The sequence below is a fragment of the Felis catus genome, chromosome A1 (assembly GCF_018350175.1).
Source record: "Felis catus isolate Fca126 chromosome A1, F.catus_Fca126_mat1.0, whole genome shotgun sequence".
NCBI classification, from domain to species: domain Eukaryota; kingdom Metazoa; phylum Chordata; class Mammalia; order Carnivora; family Felidae; genus Felis; species Felis catus.
The window spans coordinates 44906710-44926436 of NC_058368.1; the positions used below are offsets into that span (position 1 = coordinate 44906710).

The 19727-nt window shown below is 33.8% G+C and overlaps 1 protein-coding gene across 3 annotated transcripts in view; it reads right to left on the minus strand.

Annotated features, from left to right (window-relative positions):
• Positions 1-19727, minus strand: part of KLHL1 (kelch like family member 1) — a 355898-nt gene that overhangs the window by 226960 nt on the left and 109211 nt on the right. For all 3 annotated transcript variants that reach the window (XM_019827858.3, XM_011288605.4, XM_045054161.1), the window contains exon 2: positions 8450-8632. In XM_019827858.3, coding sequence (XP_019683417.1) covers positions 8450-8632 — 183 coding nt within the window. The remainder of the gene's footprint in view (positions 1-8449; positions 8633-19727) is intronic.

Sequence of the window (19727 nt, forward strand, 5' to 3'; positions counted from 1 at the left end):
TGTTCTTTTCCACTAGGCTGACCTCAAACAGAATTTTTCAGAAAAACTGCTAATTTCCTTATTTGATTATCTCTGCATTTGGAATCAAAACCATATATTTCCATTTGCAGTTAAGAAATATATGATAACTATTATAACTTTCTTAATTGTCATAGGGGTTATTCTTTCCTCCTCAAAATTACTGTAAACTTCACACGGAAAAGGTCATATTTTATAATCCTTTTATATCACCAAAAGGGAATAGACCAAGGCATACATGTTTGATATACATTTTTTTTCATGCAATGAAAGATGTTTCATGTACTGCAGAATATCAGTAGTACACATAAAGAGGACATTAAAATGATACCTAAATGATGGGTAAAAAAAGTAAGACAAAAGTTTTTCAGCTTCTCTTATCTCTCCCTCTCCCAGTTTTATTGAGATATTATTGACATATAACATGGGTTTGTAGTATAGATTATGATTATTTGATATATATATATATAGTAAATATATATATATATATATATATATATATATATATATATATAGTAAAGGGATTACCACAATATATTTATAATTGTTGCATTTTGTGGTGAATTGACTCCTTTATTATTATGTATGGTCATCTTTGTTTCTTGCCACCATTATGCTTTAAAGACTATGCTGTCTGATAAAAGGATAGCTATACTTGCTCTCTTTTTGTTTCCATTTTCTCAGAATATCTTTTTCCATTCCTTCATTTTTGAGACTATGTGTGACCTTGAAGCTGAAGTGAGTCTCTTGTAGGCAGCATATAGTTAGGTGTTATTTTTTAATCCATTCATTCATTCTATACCTTTTGATTTCACAATTTAATCCTATTTTATTTAGAATATTTATTGATAGGTAAGAATTTACAATGCCATCTAGTTATTTTCTGGCTGTTTTGCATTCCTTTGTTCCTTTCTTCCTCTTTTGCTATCTTTCTTTGTGAATTAGTAATTTCTCATAATGTCATGCTTTGATTCCCTTTTTTTCTTTTGTGTATTTACTTTAAGTTTTTGTGCTGCAGTTACCAAGAGGCTTACATAAAACAGCCTATAAATGGAACAGTCTATTTTAAGGTGATAACAACTTAACTTCAATCACATACAAAAATTACTTTTTTACTCCCTCCATATTTTGTTTTGATTTCACAATTTACCTCTTTATGTACTGTGTACTTTACGTACTTTATATACTGTGTAATCATTAATTAATGATTACAGTAGTAAGTACTTTTAACACCTTTGTCTTCTTTTTTTGTCTTCTAATCACTTTATTAGCGTTAAGTGATAAACACATCATGACATTACAGTTTTAGATTATTCTGAATTTGACTATAGCTTTAGCTTTACTAGTATGTATTATACTTTCAAGTTTTCATGTTTCTAATTAGAATCCTTTCATTTCAACTTGAAGAACTCCTTTCAGCATTTCTTGAAAGGCAAGTCTAGTAGTGATGTACTTTCTCAGCTCATGATCTCTTGTGGCCTTGCATTGTTGTCTATGCATTCAAGGAAGGTGGTGTGGCTCTTCCAATCTTCACAGACTGGCTTGGGCAGGCAAAAACTTTCACCAGTCTGCCTATCCAGAGATCCTGGGTTGGCCATCTGGTGGTATCTGTTTACAGGCTTCATTCTGAAGTCCTTGAGTGGGCATGTCTAGTTTCTGGGTGAGCAGGTAAGTGGGCCTGACATTGGGTATGCAAGGGTCTAGCCTAGTGCTTGAGTATACAGGGGTAGGCCTGGAGCTTGGGATCACTGCAGTGGGCCTGGCATTTGAGTCTAAAGTGACTGGCTTGGGACCTGGATCTGCAGGGGCAGACATGGGTCCTGGGTCTACATGATCCAATCAGGTACAGGGACATTGGTTTGGGTCTGGCATCTGGCTCCATAGACCTGATTTGGTCGTAGTATGGTTTGGGAGCCTGGTTTCATGGGAGCCAAACTGGAGGCTTAGGGACATTGTATCCGGCTTGGTACTAGAGTGAGCATGGAGGTTGGGGCCTACGGAGTCAACTATAACCTGGGAGTTTGGGAGCCAGCCTGAAGGTTCTTTCTGCTGGGGCAGGTCTGGTGTTGAGACAAGTAGAGAGCCTGAATCCATGGGAGCCAGCTTTGAGTTGAGGTTCTCAGGGTCCGGCATGACACTGGGGTGGGCCAGAGATCATAGGTACACAGGAGCTGGCTTGGTGCTATGGTGGCACAATAGCCTAGACCTGTGGTAGTCAAACTGGCTGGGCCCAGCCAGGGACCTGGGTTTACGAGAACATGCCTGCAGCCTGGGTTCCAGGTGACTGATTGGGGGTATGGGGCCACCAGGAGCCTGAGCCATGGTAGCAGGCCATGGCTGGGATGTGCTGGGAGCCCGTGTCCACAGGAGTCCTCTGGAAGCCTGGCACTATGGGCCCTGCCTGGGGCTGTGGGAGTTACCTGGGGCCACTGAATCCAACAGGCACAGGGATTTTTTTTTCTGAAGTTGATTCAGAGCTTTATTAACTATCAAGCTGATTGAGAGATTTAGATGGATGTTGGATTTAATAAAATAGGAGAAATGAGTTATTCCTCTGTCAGCACAGATAAACTATGTAAATAAACTTTCCATCAGTACAGAGACACTACTACTTGCCTACTTCTGAGTATTAATATCTGTTGCTTATGAAAGTAATTTCTTTTTACTGTATTTAATATTTTAAGTGTTTCTTTTTTTAATTTTTTTAACATTTATTTATTTTCAAGGCAGAGAGAGAGAGAGAGAGAGTGAGTGAGCAGGGGACGGACAAAGAGAGAGAGGGAGACACAGAATCCAAAGCAGGCTTCAGGGTCTGAGCTGTCAGTGCAGAGCCCGACGTGGGGCTTGAACCCATCAACCATGAGACCATGACCTGAGCCGAAGTTGGACGCACAACCGACTGAGCCACCCAGGAGCCCCATGTTTTCAATTGCCGCTTTGAGTTTCAACTATTTTCATGATACTAGTGTTCAGTAAAGAACACACATATAAATATGAATATATATTCATAATATTCATATATATATATATATATTCTTAAAATAATTAAATATATTCTCAAACATTAAAAAAAATGAAAACATAATATGGTGCTAAATGAAATGCCCAGGGTTTTGGTCTACAGAGCAGGATTCTTTCTGTCTGCAACATATTATCATTTAATTTTTTATTTAAGTCTTTATTTGATCATGAATTATTACACACTCATTCTAAAGAGTTCAAAGAATATCTATGTTTATACATTAAAACAATAGCTAGTCCCTTCTTTATCCTGACTACTCGTATTCTCCAGGTATAAGCTTTATTGACAGTATGTTGAATATCTTTCCACACTGTTTCTATGTACATAAAATTATATCTAATATTATTTCCAACTTGGAGGATGTTAGCTATTTAAGATTTTCTCACTTATTTCTGTCAAATGCACTTACCCTTAATAATTTCTAGAGGGGGAAAAGACTTTCACAAGCTAAATTATATTTCATTATATACCTGTATATTGTAACAGAGTAGGCCCTGAAAACCCCTTAAATCTCTTACCATTGAAAATTCGACTATCCAGTTATTAATATTGATCTGTCAGTCTAATTTTCAGTATCTGACCTCTCTGATTATAGGAAGACTACATAGCAAAAAATTCTATATAATTAGTACTCAGGGATTTATGTTCAGTTTTTTGGTTCATTTGTTGTTAATCAATTATTCTGGGCCATTTTATGAGAAGTTTATATTTATTTTAGAATTCCTCTGAAAACTTAAAGCACAGATGAATTCAGAATTGTGATTATTTTCCATGACAAAAAATGTATTAATGTGTCATCTTGAGTGTAATTAACTTTTCAGAGCTAACTTACTTAAATATATGCCTAGTGGGGCACTTGAGTGGCTCAGTCAGTTGAGCATCTGACCCTCAATTTCAGCTCAGGTCATTACCTCATGGTTCATGAGATTGACCACTGCATCAGGCTCTGAGCTGATAGCATGGAGCCTGTTTGGCATTCTCTCTCTGCAAGTCACTCTGACCCTCCTCCACTTGCACACACATGTGCACTCTCTCTCTCAAAATAAATGAATAAATTTTCAAAATAAATACATAAAAATATGCTGAGCAATAACCTAACATACCTATATGAACATGGCATTTCATAATACATTCATAGTTGTGACTTATATCAGGTTAAAAACATATATACAATATAACCAATACAAAAACAAAGGGTTTTATGGAGAGCTCTTTAATGGCCATAATCTGTTAATTTAAATAGGGATTAATATGAAAGTTTTGAATGATGAGATAATAAAATGAAATTAAATATATATGACTTTAAGAATGGATATTTAGTGAGTACTTATCACACTAAATTTCAATGTCTTTCCTAAAGGAGCAGTAGACCTTACTGAAAGTTATTTCTTTTTTCATTATTTGAAATTATTATAATAGTCCCTTGTTCCAGTGCTAATGATCATATCATCATATATATTTTGCCTAAAGGCAATATTCATCTGTACTAATCGAAATATAACAAAATAACTTCAAAATCCATTCCTTCATTACTATTTCTAAGATGATTATTTGTTTAAAGCAAAGAGCTAATCACTCATTCATTACTATCATTTCACTGTGCAAAAGTACAAATAAAGAGGGGCATTGTATCTGCAATTACTAAAAACAGCACTTGCCTTTTTTCAGGTGCCTTATAAATATTTCCCCACATATTTGTTAATATATGTTTAACTTAGAATCATAACTATGCAAATTACTTGTAAAATAACAGTACTAAAATTTTAAGCCATGGTGTAAAGAAAATATAAATTCTTATTTGCATCAATTTAGGATATAGACTTAGATTAAATTTTTTCTTGTCACATTTAAGGGAAATATAGATGACCAACAATAATATACTTGTTTTAATATCTGTTAACTATATAAAATATTTTAAATGTTCAGAGTAATATGTATAAAAATAATACATTACTCAAATGTTTTAGAATATCTGAAATTAGAAACAATATTATTTCTGGGACATTTGGGTGGCTCAGTTGGTTAAGTGTCCAACTTCAGCTCAAGTCATGATCTCACAGTTTGTGAGTTTGAGCCCCGTGTTGGATTCTGTGCTGATGGCTCAGAGCCTGGTGCCTGCTTCAGCTTCTGTGTGTGTGTCTCTCTCTGCCCCTCCCCTGCTTGCACTCTGTCTCTCTCTGTCTCAAACATAAATACACAGAAGGGGTGCTTGGGTGGCTCAGTCGGTTAAGCATCCAACTTCAGCTCAGGTCATGATCTCACAGTTTGTGAGTTCTAGCCCAGCGTCGGGCTCTGTGCTGACAGCTCAGAGCCTGGAGCCTGCTTTGGATTCTGTGTCTCTCTCTCTCTGCCAAACCCTGCTCACACTCTTTCTGTCTCTCTCTCTCAAAAATAAACATTAAAACAAATTAAAAAATAAATAAAGATTAAAACAATTTAAAATTTAAAAAAGAAATGACATTATTTCTTAATCATCTGGATTATTATAAAATAACTTGCATAATTAAATTATTTATAAAATAATATTAACAATCTAGATTTAAAAAGTAACAAAGAGGGGCTCCCGGGTGGTTCAGTCAGTTGAACATCTGACTTGATTTCCACTCAGGTCATGATTTCATGGTTAGTGAGTTTGAGACCCTCATCAGGCTCTTTGCTGTCAGCACTGAGACTGCTTTGGACCTTCTATTCCCCTCTTTCTCTGATCCTCCTCCAATCATGCTCTCTCTGTGAAAAATAAATATTTATAAAAAAAGTAACAAAGAAAAGAATGTAAAATATAATTAATATGGGAGGATTGCTCAGTATATTGGTTACAAATGCTTCAAATGAGAAATCTTAAATTACTACAAATAAAAGTCTTAAAATATGACTGTAAATTATGTGAAACATTGCTCTTTTTAAAAAAATTAATGACCATTTGTTGTGCTGATATACTTTTGAGTTGATTGAATCTCTCTCTCTAGACGCACACACACACACATATATATATGTGTGTGTGTGTATGTGTGTATATATACGTAATTATTTAACCAATTTGTAAGTTAAATGAAGTAAACTTAGTTACATTCTCAAAGAAGAATATCTCTTACATTGAAATTTTTATCCAGATGTTAGTTCCGGATAATTAGCATATTTGCCACACATATTACAATATCGAATATCTCAATAATAATGACTATTTGTTAATTGTTTTTTTGCCAATAATAATGCAATTTCATAGAAATATTTGAAAATGCGTGTGAATATTATATAATTAGAATTGTCTCTATAGTTAGATGATCGATTGAAAACTACAGTAGTTATTCAATGTTAAATGTTCCCTCCTATGCATTTCTAAGTGTACCAAATTCAATATTCACATTTTAATATTGCTATCATAGTAGAAATATACCCTCATTCTTCAGGAATGAAGAATGTGATTGTCAGCACTTAGATGTATATATATTTCTAGGTAGTAAAATTTAAGTTAAAAAATATAGAAAATAGGAATACGTTAAAAATATTTTTTATATGTTGGTAACATCTTCTTTCTACTAATCAATTAGTGTTAATAATTAAACAACATATATCAAGGTAATCTAAGATTATTTGCCTATATATTCAAGTATTTAAAATAATAAAATAATAAGAATTCAAACTAAATTTAATTCTTTTCTCAATTAAAATTTCACATTAAAAAATTGAAAAAGTACAAAATTGACCCCAAATTTAATGAATTTTCATAAGTAAACTGACAGGAAATTAATATGGCACAAAGTAATTGGATGTTTAGTTCATGTAACTTGAAATTATTAATAATAAATATATAAGCAATGTTTAAAAATATATTAGCTTTCAAATATATTGGACATTAAGAATAATATTAGTATGTCATACATTAAAAAATAATAATAAATGTAAAATAAAGATGTCATCATGAAGTATTTTGAATTTCCTAGTTGAAACAAATAATGTATACTCAATATAACCTGATTTCCTTTTATTTTTTATTTCTATTTATTTATATTTTTAAAGTAGGATTCATGCACAGCTTGGAGCCCAACACAGGGCTTGAATTCATGACCCTGAGAACAAGACAAGAACTGAGACCTAGAGTCAGTTGCTTAACCAACTGAGCAACTGAGGCACCCTAACGCCTGACCTGATTTCCTTTTAGTTTTGTCAGAAAAGTACATTTCATTTCAGATTTTAGGTACATTCTCCTATGTTAAAATGGATCTCCACTTAGTGTGATTATGTGAAACATAAAATGGAGTATTTATCAACCTTAGTTAGAAGAAGTTTTCTTTTTGAAGTATTTATATTTGCTTTATTTATTATAAAATGTTTACTCTAATGGCATTATAAATCTCCCCCAAAATAAATAAAAAGTAAAAGAAAAATAACTTAAGCTCTCTTAAAAATATGGATCCTCAACTATTATAAATAGATTTAGCTATGATCATTTGACAGAGATTAGTAGGATACATTTATATTATGATTTATAATTCTACAAATTTATCTCTATCCTTCATCTTTTTTTTTGCATTTGAATCATAGCACTATGAAAGATGACATGTGTTAATAGATGGAATATCAAATTATTCTTGATGTTCTTACTGGAAAATCTAATTTTCATTCACAGTAGGCTTTGACCATCTAATATGAGCCTGACAACATTTAAGAGCATAACAGCCATGTTATGGATAAACACATGAAAACACACAAGCACAATACAGTAATCCTTAGTTTGCAAGCATAATTCATTCTGGAAACATGCTTACAATCCAAAACACTCATATATCAAAGTGAATTTCAAGAACAATTGGCTCGATCATGTGAAGTATCACATACTACCTACATTACAAGACATCTCTTGTTTACTAAGTTAAAATTTATTAGAAATGTTTGCTCATCTTGCAGAACACTTGCAGACCAAGTTACATGCAATCTAAGATTTTACTGTATTTTTATAATAAAATATCCTGTATGTCATATATTTTATCATAAAATATCTAGAAATTCATAACAAAATATCAAAGTCAAAATATTTCAAATTGTATTTGAACCCCTTTTTTTCTTCCATAAATCAGAGACTTGAGAACTTGAGTGCTTTAAACACAGGGATCAGCAAACAATGACCCATGGACTAAATCTGGCCTGCTCCCTATTGCACAACCCACAAGCTAGTTACAGGTTTTATATTTTTAAATGGTTGGGGAAAAAGCAAAGGATCAATATATTCCACAACATGTGAAAACTAAATGGAATTCAAATCCCTTTGCCCATAAATAAAGTTCTATTGAACCACACACACAAAAAATTAGATGCTTAACTCTCTAATCATATAATGTTTTACATCTACATACCAGAGTATCATTTCCAAATATATGAATGCATGTATCCAATTAAGACAGGTTACTATACCTGTGCGCAGGTATCTTTCGGTTCCCAACAATGAGGATAACATCACAGAGTTGCTGTTGTTTCAAATAACTTTCCATTTTTCTGAAGGTTTGCTCAGCATGGTGAACGGCCTGATAGAATTCTTCAGAGCTACTGGAGTCCATATCACTTTGAGGTGTCAGTGAATGGCTAGTTGCTGACAACCTGCAAGTCACATACAAAAAAGATGGTGTTTATAAAGTGCTAGGAGTTGACCAAAATGACACACAGAGTTTTAGAATTTTATAGGGAAATCAATGCATCTCTTCTTATGTCCATCATTGTTAATGTAAGTCAGAAAAATCTATTTAGGGTGAAATAACTTGCGCTGGAAGCCATAAATGAATTGTTAATTATCTTTTTTTCTTGTCTTAAAATGATTTAAAAGATAGGTTATCTGTATTTATTAGGATATTAAATTAAAAAACCAAAAAAGTAACAGAAATAGTCAATTACGAACATGCACGCCTGTTCTAAAATTGATTACTAATAAAATGTTAATTTAATACATTTGAAAATGAGATAGATTATCTAATTATACTACCCTAAATTACGATTCCTATGAGGTTATAATAAATGTTCCTTTACAGAAGTAGGTGACTTTTATTATGAGAAATTATGACACATGGTTTGTAAAAAAGATTGACAATAAATTTGAAATTAAATTGTTGAGTTTTATATTCCACACCCAACTGATTAAATATATATACAGCATGCAGTAGCTCAACAAGTACTTTGAAATATATATATATATCAAATATATATATAATATGTATGTATGCATGCATATACACATGTGCATACACATGTATATATGCATATACACATATGAGTATATTTAATAAACTTTAAATTTTGAAAAAATTAATACTGAATTTTGGCTACTGCATTTATTAATATCATAGACTGTTTCACAATGAAGACATTGAAATACCATGCTCCATATCAAGGAGAAGACTCTATCAAAATGTGAATGGTAGGCCCAGAAGACCCAACCAAGTGTTTGATAACAATAATAATGAAATATCTTATTTCAAAATAGAAAATAACATGGGGGAATTATGTTTCCAATTACAGGGGAATAACTTGTAGCTGACTAAAACCCTCACCAAGAACACCAGAAAAAATGTTACATATAATATCAAAATAATTAAATTAATTTAATAATAACTACTAAGGCAACCAGGATCTGATATATCAAGAACTTAAATAAAGATAAACTCACAGAAGTCAGCTCAAAATTCTACACTGCTTTTTTTTTCCCTCTAAAGTTATTTACTAATTATAAGCAGCATAGGGTGAGACTCTGAGAAACTCAGCATAATGAAGCAGCCAACAGTATCATGGGGCTTGGAGGAAAGGATGGATATTGGAATTAGGGGTTCCAAAGGTAATCAGAACTTGAGAGATAATTGAAGGGCCACAAAGGAAAGTTTAGGAAAGGCTGTCATTGTGTACCAATTTTCCCCAGAGATATCTGTGAGTCCTAAGTACTGCTAGACAAGCAGAAAATGGCTTATAGGACATTGAAATGTTAAATAGAACTTGAAAGATAAAAATTTGGATTCAAGGACCAGCAAGGATGAGGGATGCTGGTAACTACACAGGCTCTCAGTTGGGCCCCCTGAAGGATTGTATCCCAGGAGTCAAGGGTACTGGAAATACAAGAGATAACACAAAGACAGAAATCTAGATTTGAATCAATGAAGCCTCTGAGTGCATTAAGGTGATCCTCTAATCTAAATGTCATAAAATAGTCAAAATAAACCCCTTAAAAAAAGATAACTTGATAGAAACTCTGATTTCTTCTGCATGTATATAATGCTTGACATTAAAGTAAAAAAAATAGGCCTATAAATAAACTAGACCTAGGGAGAAAACAGACAATAGAAACAGGCTCCCAGATGGATCACTATTAGTTATAGATGTGAAAATATCTGTTATTAATATATTTTAATATAAATAAAAAGGTGGATAGTTTTAAGAACATTAGGTTATATGAATAAATCAACTGGAAATGTAATAATTTAAGATTTTGGTAGAGGAATTGAACTTGCAGATTGGATGCAGGTGAAGCAAAGATAATGTAAAAATAAATAGAAAATATTGAAACTAAATTATTGATATAAAAAGATAAAAACAGTAGTTTCTGAAACAAATGAAACTTGGTAAGACATTGTAATATTCCCATAATTATAGTTTTAAAAGTAGAGAGAGACATAATAGGGCAAAAGCCATCTGAAGAAATATTGGCCAAGAGTTTTCAAAAATATGTTAAAGACATCAAGATTCAAGACTCACTATCCATCCACAATAAAACAAAACTGCACATGATGGTAAAACCAATGCAAAGCTAGAAAAAAAAGGAAGAGAGAAAAAAAAACTTTCTTAAAAAGTTGCCAGAGAATACAAAATGAGAACTTTTCCTCCAACTTGTTTAATGAGGTAAATATAACACGGAAACAAAATTGAAAAAGATGTTACAAGGAAAGAAAAATTAATGGTCATTCTCTCTCCTACACAGATTTATAAAAATCTTAAAAATTTTTAAATGTTCATTCATTTTTGAGAGACAGAGACAGACCATGAGCAGGGGTGGGGCAGAGAGACAGGGAGACACAGAATTCGAAGAAGACTCTAGGCACAAAGCCCGATGTGGGGCTCGAACCGACAAACCATGAAATCATGACCTGAGCTAAAGTGGGATGCTCAACTGATTGAGCCACCCAGGCACCCAGATTTACAAAAATTTTAAGCAAAATACTAGTAACTAAATACAAAACTGTATGTAAAAAAGAAATACATAAAAAAGATATATATTAAATATATACTGGATAATGCATCACAAGTAAGTTACACTTAATTGAGGAACACATTTTCATCATATAAAATCAACTAATTCATTCATATAGCGAACATATTTAATGGAAACCTTTCCTCATTGAGATTTAAAATGAAATTCATTAGTGCTACCTCTATTCAACATTTTTCTGGAGTGTCTTTCCAATGTAATGTAAGCAAAGAAAAAAATAAAAGTCCATTAGAGTTAGACAAGGAAAAACTATATAATTAATATTATTTCCAGAAGACATGTTTGTGCACATAGAAAATCCAAAAGAATCTGCAGACAAGTTTACAAATCTAAATCCATTAAAATTATGTGTGTTCTCTGTTATCTACAATATTTGTCTACACAATATGGTTATTTTCACCAGACTTTACCAGTTTTTCCTTACATATTTAAAACTAATAGAAATTTTGCTATACCATATGTTTGCCTTTCACAAGTTTGCAAATTACAACCCCAGAATATGGTCATTTCCTGGGATATATTTTAGGAATTCAGGCTCAGGCATATGTGGCAAGAACATTCTTCTATACATTAACACATTGAACAGAAAAGTCACAAAATGCCCTGCAAGAAGGAGTTGTAAATCTAGACCGAACATATCATTATTGGATTTCAGTTTACTATGGAGAATCAAGTCAGGACTATCAGGAGTATAGGCTGCCAAAGAGATCAAAACTGACCCACTGAGATCCCAGTGTTTCTGGTCTGGTACCAGACTGCGTGAACAGAATCCTAAAGTCAAGATATTAGAGATGACCCTGCAGAAGGGCTCCAGATTGGCTTAAAGGAGGTTTGTGATAAGGGCTACATTCAGATCCTCATGTAAATTTCCTACAAGTCAAATAACATACTTATGGCTGAAAGGTTTATACCTCACTAAGATTTTCAGAGCCTGGGAAATGTTAGCAAGGAAAGAATTTAATGTAGCTGATCTTCAAGTCACTCAAGTTGTAGTGGACATGATATTAGAGGAAATAGTGAAAGAAATAGAATAATACCATTTTAGAGTTTGGTGAGACCAAAGAACTGCAAATGAAGTAGGGCACAGAATTTTACAGGATTTTTTTAAAGTCAAAAAGCTAATTACTGTGAAGGTGGCACCTTCTTTTATGTAATCTAGATACTCTAACAAATCTTGACTGTCATACAGATGTGGGCCTTTGCTGAAGAATTTGAAAGTAATTTAAAAGGATAAGTCAAAAGAACAAAGAGCTGGAAACTAGACTACAAACTATTTTTTCCGACTTCATCTTCACTCCTCACTTTTTTTTTCTAAAAGTTCTAAATCTTTGACTTTCCCCACATTATATTTGAAAACTAGTTATTTTTCTTAGAGGTTGGTAGATCCGTCAAGAAAAATGGTTATGTTGGTTTGACTTGATTTTTCTCCCTATAAAGTCACTGTCACAGTGCTTGCACATTTCCTCATAAATCATTTCATGATCTCAGGCTTGAATAGAACCCCTTGTCCTTGACCTTTGACTCAGGATTTAAGAAGAAGTTTCCACATCAGAGCATTTAGGATTATTAAACTAAGATTTATTATTTAATCTTCCCATCATATATCCAGCCTTATTAGTTTAACAAATCAGATCTTAAAATTTTATGAAATAGAGATATCTTTATAATGTTTCCTATAAATATAAAGTAAAAATCTGACATTGTATGATTTCTCTTATTGTCTAATTTTTACGTGTTCATCCTAAATAAACTTTATAATCTCTTTCCAATGTGAGAGTCTCTCAGATGTTGTGATCTGACACCGTAACTTTTATCTTTATTGTGGCCCAATAATGTAAAGCTTCAAGTTCCAAGAAATGAAATTTAAAAAGGGCAATATGACTTCTTCCCATCGGAATTTAAACATGCTTAGGAATTCCCCAACCAGTGATATACAAAACAATAAAATGATTACCAAATTTTCTCGATCTCATGAACTCAAGCCACAGCTATTCCTATTTCCTTTCCCAACCATATGTCTGTCCCCAAAGTGTTGTCTGCACTCATTATCCTAATTCCTGACCCTCTGAATACTCCTCAATCCATGGCAATCTAACTTCCCAATCACCTATATAATGAAACTGCTTTTGCAACAGCACTAGTGTCTTTTCTTATGGCTTTATTTAGCTTTAATTGTCATTTCTTAATTGCTGAGAACTGGCCAATGTGCATTCGTATTCCTATGCTGAACAATTCAGGACTGAACATCACTTACATTTCCTGTACCAAACAATTCTGAAAAAAAAAAAGGATATTTTCTTCTTTTTGTGGTAAATAATATTGGGATCCTGTGGAAATAATTTGACTCTCGCACCAGGAAATAGTTACTTCTAGAAGATTAGACTGTGAATTAACTTAAAAAAATAAACGGCTGTAAGAACTAACTACTATTCATCTCTTTTCACTTTAAGACTCTCTACCTATGTGCCCATTTAAAGCTATTACACCATAAATTGTGCACTGTCAATCAGGCTCCAGCCTTCAGTGTCTCCATGGTTCAAACTACATATGATATATTATAAATGCCTAACGATCTGATATTTTCTCCAACACTTTAAAAAAATTTTTTTAACGTTTATTCACTTTTGAGAGAGAGAGACAGAGGGTGAGCAGGGGAGGTTACAGAGAGAGAGACACACAGAATCTGAAGCAGACTCCAGGCTCTGGGCTGTCAGCACAGAGCCCAACGTGGGGCTTGAACCCATGAACTGCAGATTCATGATCTGAGCCCAATCAGATGCTTAACCAACTAAGCCACCCAGGCGCCCCTATTTTCTCCAACTCTTAATACCTATCAGCTCAAGTTCTAATTCTAATCATACTAATTAATTCCAGTTTTCCATACCTGTTTCTTCTATAGCCTTCACACACATTTTGCTCTTTACCTAAAACCTCCATAATATAGTCACATTCTCATGGATAGCTTTACTTTTTCAGAAATTAGTTTAACTATCACTTTTGTTTCAGAAAGATGTGTTTTAATCCATATTGTTTGGGGAGTCATGGTTTACCCTGACATGCTAATTATCCAATATGTTTTAAATATGTCTTTGGCATGTAGAATATTTTAGGAGTTTAATTATTTGTTGAGTAAATGAGTGAAAATATTCTATGAGAAATTGGCCTTGGCCAAATACTGATTTTAATTGCTCATGGTTTTCTTGTATGCTTCATTGAACACAAAAATATACTTTTGGTTAAGTAATATATATCCCCAAATTTGACAGTGTGCCTGGCACACAGAAAGTAGTTAGTAAATGTTTGTGTGAATTCCTATTGTTGAATTTCAAATAGCTTCCAGAACTGAGAAGAAAAAGAATACATAACTACTCTAACCCAAATATGAATGCTTTTGTGTTCTCTGATAGTGTTTTTATGCACATTGTGAAAATACTAAAGAATACACTAAGTATACTACAGAAATATTTTTATTTTAATTTTTTAATATTTTAAAATATTTATTTTTAGGACAGAGAGAGACACACACACAGAGTGTGACTGGGGGAGGGGCAGAGAGAGAAGGAGACATAGAATCTGAAGCAGGCTCCAGGCTCTGAGCTGTCAGGACAAAGCCCAAGGTGGAGTTTGGACCCACAAACCATGAGATCATGACCTGAGCCAAAGTTGGACACTTAACTGATTGAGCCACCCAGGTGCACTCAGAAAATACTTTTAAAAATCCTTTAAACAGGGGAAGTTGGGTGGCTCAGTTGGTTAAGCATCCGACTTTGGCTCAGGTCATGATGTTGCCATCTGTGAGTTTGAGCCCCACATCAGGCTCTGTGCTGACAGCGCAGAGCCTGGAGCCTGTTTCAGATTCTGTGTCTCCCTTGCTCTCTATCCTTCCCCCATTCACACTCTGTCTCTCAAAAATAAATAAAAATATTAAAATTTTTTTTTGTAAAATCCTTTAAATAGATACAATGAATTTATTTCAAACAAAGGTCCCTAAGACTAGGTCCCAGTGTCATTATATCTTTAATGTTATTATATAAGTGTAGACCTAACTAAAATGGCAAATAAATTTTCAACTTTTTTTTTTCTGTAGCAATAAGATAGTTTTTGTTTTGAGGGAATAATCTAAAGAACATTCCCATAATTTCAGATAAAGGAATTACCAATACATAATTCTTGGGTGAGAAACTGAAGACAGTGAAAGATGTTATTTAAGTTATTAAGAAATAAGTATTTGTGTTAGCTATGAAGTTAGTGTATACTACAAGCTTCTGTTCATATTAGCAAAACATTTATTTTAACTTTAAAAATTGTTTCTCATTAAAAGTTTGTTATTTGCTTCCTTCTTTACATTGCTTAAATATTTTATGTGAAACATATGTCATTTAAATTTTAAAACCATAAAGTCATTATTACAAATCATTATGTAATATTATGTAAATAATATTATGCAGATAATTATGTAATATTATGTAAATAATATCAAAGATCAAAAAGTAACCAAAAATTATCAGGCAATAAAATACAATAGTAATGCTTATGTCACCCTGAAAGTCCTACACCTAAAGTTAATATTTGATTATTTAAAAAAGATAAAGAAAAGAAATGGGAAAAATTTGTAAATAAGTAAATTTAAAGAACCACCTTTGCTTATTACAATAGGAGAGTATGAAGCATCATCATCATATATTGGTATGGCAGAGTAAACCAATGTTCAACATGAATGTCTGGTTATACAAACACACTAATTTTCAAATCTTTTAATAACCCCCAAGAGAGAGATTTAGAACCAGGAAGTATTAGAAGGGATAAAGTTCAAGCACCAGGTGCTACTACTTAGAAACAAGAAAAATGAACATAGTCATTAATGTTGCTTCTGGGTACAATTTCGTCTTATAAGATAATTGGAATTTTAAGTAAGGCTTTTTATCAGAGTATTGAAACACACACAAATGCAAACACGCATACACACACACACACACACACACACACACACACACACACACACCCGGATAAGAAAGAATAAAGAAAAATGAGCTAGGAAAAAAAAACTGTATATATTCTAGGCTCTATCATTTATTGCATTCTGAATCTCAATTAATGGATCTGTAAAATAGAATATCATTAAAAACCTCCTTGTAGAATACTTGTGGAAAGAAATGAAATATGTATTTGAATCTGTTAAGTATATTTCCAATGAAATACCAGATGTGAAAATGTAACCAATAATATTTGTAAAATAAAAAGGGTACTTTTATGAGGTGTGCATCAGTATGCTGCAAATGTTTCTTGAAAAATTACACCTACCTTTAATAATAAATAATCCTATAAACATGAAGGATACTTTGTCGTTTTCCTCTTCTAAATTTTAAAGTGTATAATCTATAGATATATCTATTTAACTTAGAAGTATTTTTATTTTTTTTATTTTTTTTAAATTTTTTTTAACGTTTATTTATTTTTGAGACAGAGAGAGAGACAGAGCATGAACAGGGGAGGGGCAGAGAGAGAAGGAGACACAGAATCTGAAACAGGCTCCAGGCTCTGAGCCATCAGCCCAGAGCCTGACGCGGGGCTCGAACCCACAGACCACGAGATCATGACCTGAGCTGAAGTTGGCCGCTTAACCAACCAAGCCACCCAGGCGCCCCAACTTAGAAGTATTTTTAAATGTTTGAAATTGCCAAATTGAAATAATTGAAATATTTCCAAGATCTTTAAACTGAAAATAAAGAAAATCATAATTGAGGGCATGAAAAGAAGAGTTGACAAGTCATATTTAGATGCTGAAAGTTCTCAACAAAACGATGCCAAATCTGGGAAGAAAGACAACTACTAAGAGGGAATGGGGAATGCTACAAAATCTGAAAGTGTTTCTAATATGAAATGCAGTTGCGAATTGATTAATTGAAAATGATTAATCAAAACAAGTTCTGTTCTGAGAAGATATACCACACAACAAAGGAATTACAATAATGTGCTAACTTGGATAGTAGGTACCTGGGAAGTGCCTATAGGAAAAGATTCAGAAGTTATCAGATTACGATTGACCTGGATGAAATAAAATGATGTTTCTCCTCACCCAGGATTCAGAGGAGTGGCTCTAACATCTATTGGGCTAATGGAATCCTAAACTAAAAGGGATCCTAGAATCTGTAATGCCAAGATTTCTCAGTCATATAGAAGAAGAAATAAAAATACTTATGTATATGGGAATGATACAGCAGATCTATCATAGCCAAAATATGAAAGAGTAGAGATGCTATTACATCCCAACTTAATTCATTCATTTGGTAGGTACAAATTCCAGATGGATCTTGAATAATGACCAGATTATCACAAACATAAGCAGGTAGTGATGATAATTATAGCTGATATTCTAGATGTTGATATTTTTACAGAGAAAAATCAACACAGCCCTGGCACTTAGTATTCAGCTATCAACCTGGCAGAACACTTTTTTCTCAATCAACAGTATTAAGGAAATCAGAACTTGTTTACCTTCTTCTAACAGAAGCATCAGCATCATTTCAATGGCTTGCCACAGAGAAAGGGCAACTCTTTACAGTGTGCAAGAGCTTTGATCACCTTGATATCCCATAAAACATCACATATTTACACGATATCTGTGACATTATGATCACTGGATCTGACGGGGAGGAAAGAGCAGGTGTGCTAGATGTCTTCCTTGCCAGAGAGTGAGAGAAAAATCTTGCAAAATTTAAAAGGCCTATCACACTGTTGAAAATTCTAGGGGTATAGCAGTTTGACCATGTTAAGAAATTACTCATAAAGTGAAAGACCTTAAATGGTATACCATGTGTCACTGCCACTATGAAAAAGGCATAAGTTTTGATTGTCTTTTTGTTGGAGATATAACATACAAAATTGAGGTGTTCTATAACTACGAGTTTGCCAGTAAACTCCCAAGTCTATCAGCTCTGACAGAGGCCCAGAGAAAGGCCTCTGCTGCAGGTTTGAGCTGTGGAACAAGCAGTTCTATGCCTGGGGCCTTATAATCCGGAAGACTAGATATGAGTAGAGGGTCTGTAACTTCTAGAAATGCTGAAGGTACCTTGTGGCCAGACCGGTAAGAGAATTATAGCTCAGCAAGACTTTGGGAACAAAATCATAGTTTTTCCAATAAACATTCTGAATCTGAGAATCATCTCCTCGCTTACCACTGGGTCATAGAAGAGAATGAATGCTAGCCAGGAGGCAACTGTTAACTAACCAACCCATTACAATTTTCGAAATCATTAAGAAGAATGTGTGCATTAGCATTCCATCAAATTAGAAATGATACATATGAGAATGGGCTCTAGCAGGTCCAGAAGTAAACTGCATGAATATGTGGCTAGACTCCCTAATATGTATTTCTGCTCTAGTAACACTTCAACCAGTACCTAGGGCCTTCTATTAGTTTTCTATTGATAGTAACTAATGATCACAAAAGTGTCAGCTTTAAACAACCCATTAGGAGTGTGTGTCAAGAGTCAAGACATGGTTTGAATCCTCTGATCAGGGTCTCAGAAGGCTGCAGTAAAAGGTATTGGCCAGGATACACTATCATCTGTAGGCTCAACTGGGAAAGAATCTACATTTAAGTTCACTCAGGGTATTGGCAAAATTCATTTCCTTGTGTCTGTTGAACTGAGGACTGTGCTTCTTGCTGACTTTCATCGAGATGATGCCCTCAGCTCCTAGAGGTCATCCTCAGGTCTTGAAGGAAACTATCAACTCTTAAAGGCCACCCACAATTTCTATAGGTCATCTATAGTTCTTTCCACACAGGCCTCCTCACTATGGATGCTTTCTTCATCAAGTCAGCACAGAGGATCTCTAGAGAGAATCTAAATGCAAGATAGCATTTTATATAATATGAGATAACCACAAGAGCAATACTGCATAATTTTTTCTACACTCTATTGGTTAGAACCAAGTCACAGACCCTTCTCATACTCAGAGGGAGTCATACAAAGCTTCAGTTACAAGAAAGCAGGGATCACTGAGGGTCATCTTTGTGTGTGCCACAGATCTGACAAGGAGGGGCCTATGACCCATTCAGAAAAGCTGAAATCATAGATCTGCTTTATACATCCTGAAACAAGTGGCCTTTAAAACAAATTATTACTTTGATAATACATGGAATTCTTGCTTACAAAAAATTTTAACATTAAAGGTTTGGCGGTCCATTTTCAAATGTCAATTTTCTCCTGACTAACTTAGGCTCCCCTTGACACTGAATCAACAGGCAAGCAAGATGTTACACTGTGGGTTAGAGTGATCAGTCCCAATTATTAAGGGGAAAACATGGGTTGCTTGTAAAATGTGGCTAATGAGGAAGATGTCTGGAAACCAGGAGACCGACAGGAATGCCACTGAGCAATCTTATATCCAGTGATAAAGATCAGTTGTGGCAACCCATTCAATACAGGACTAGTAAGGACTCAG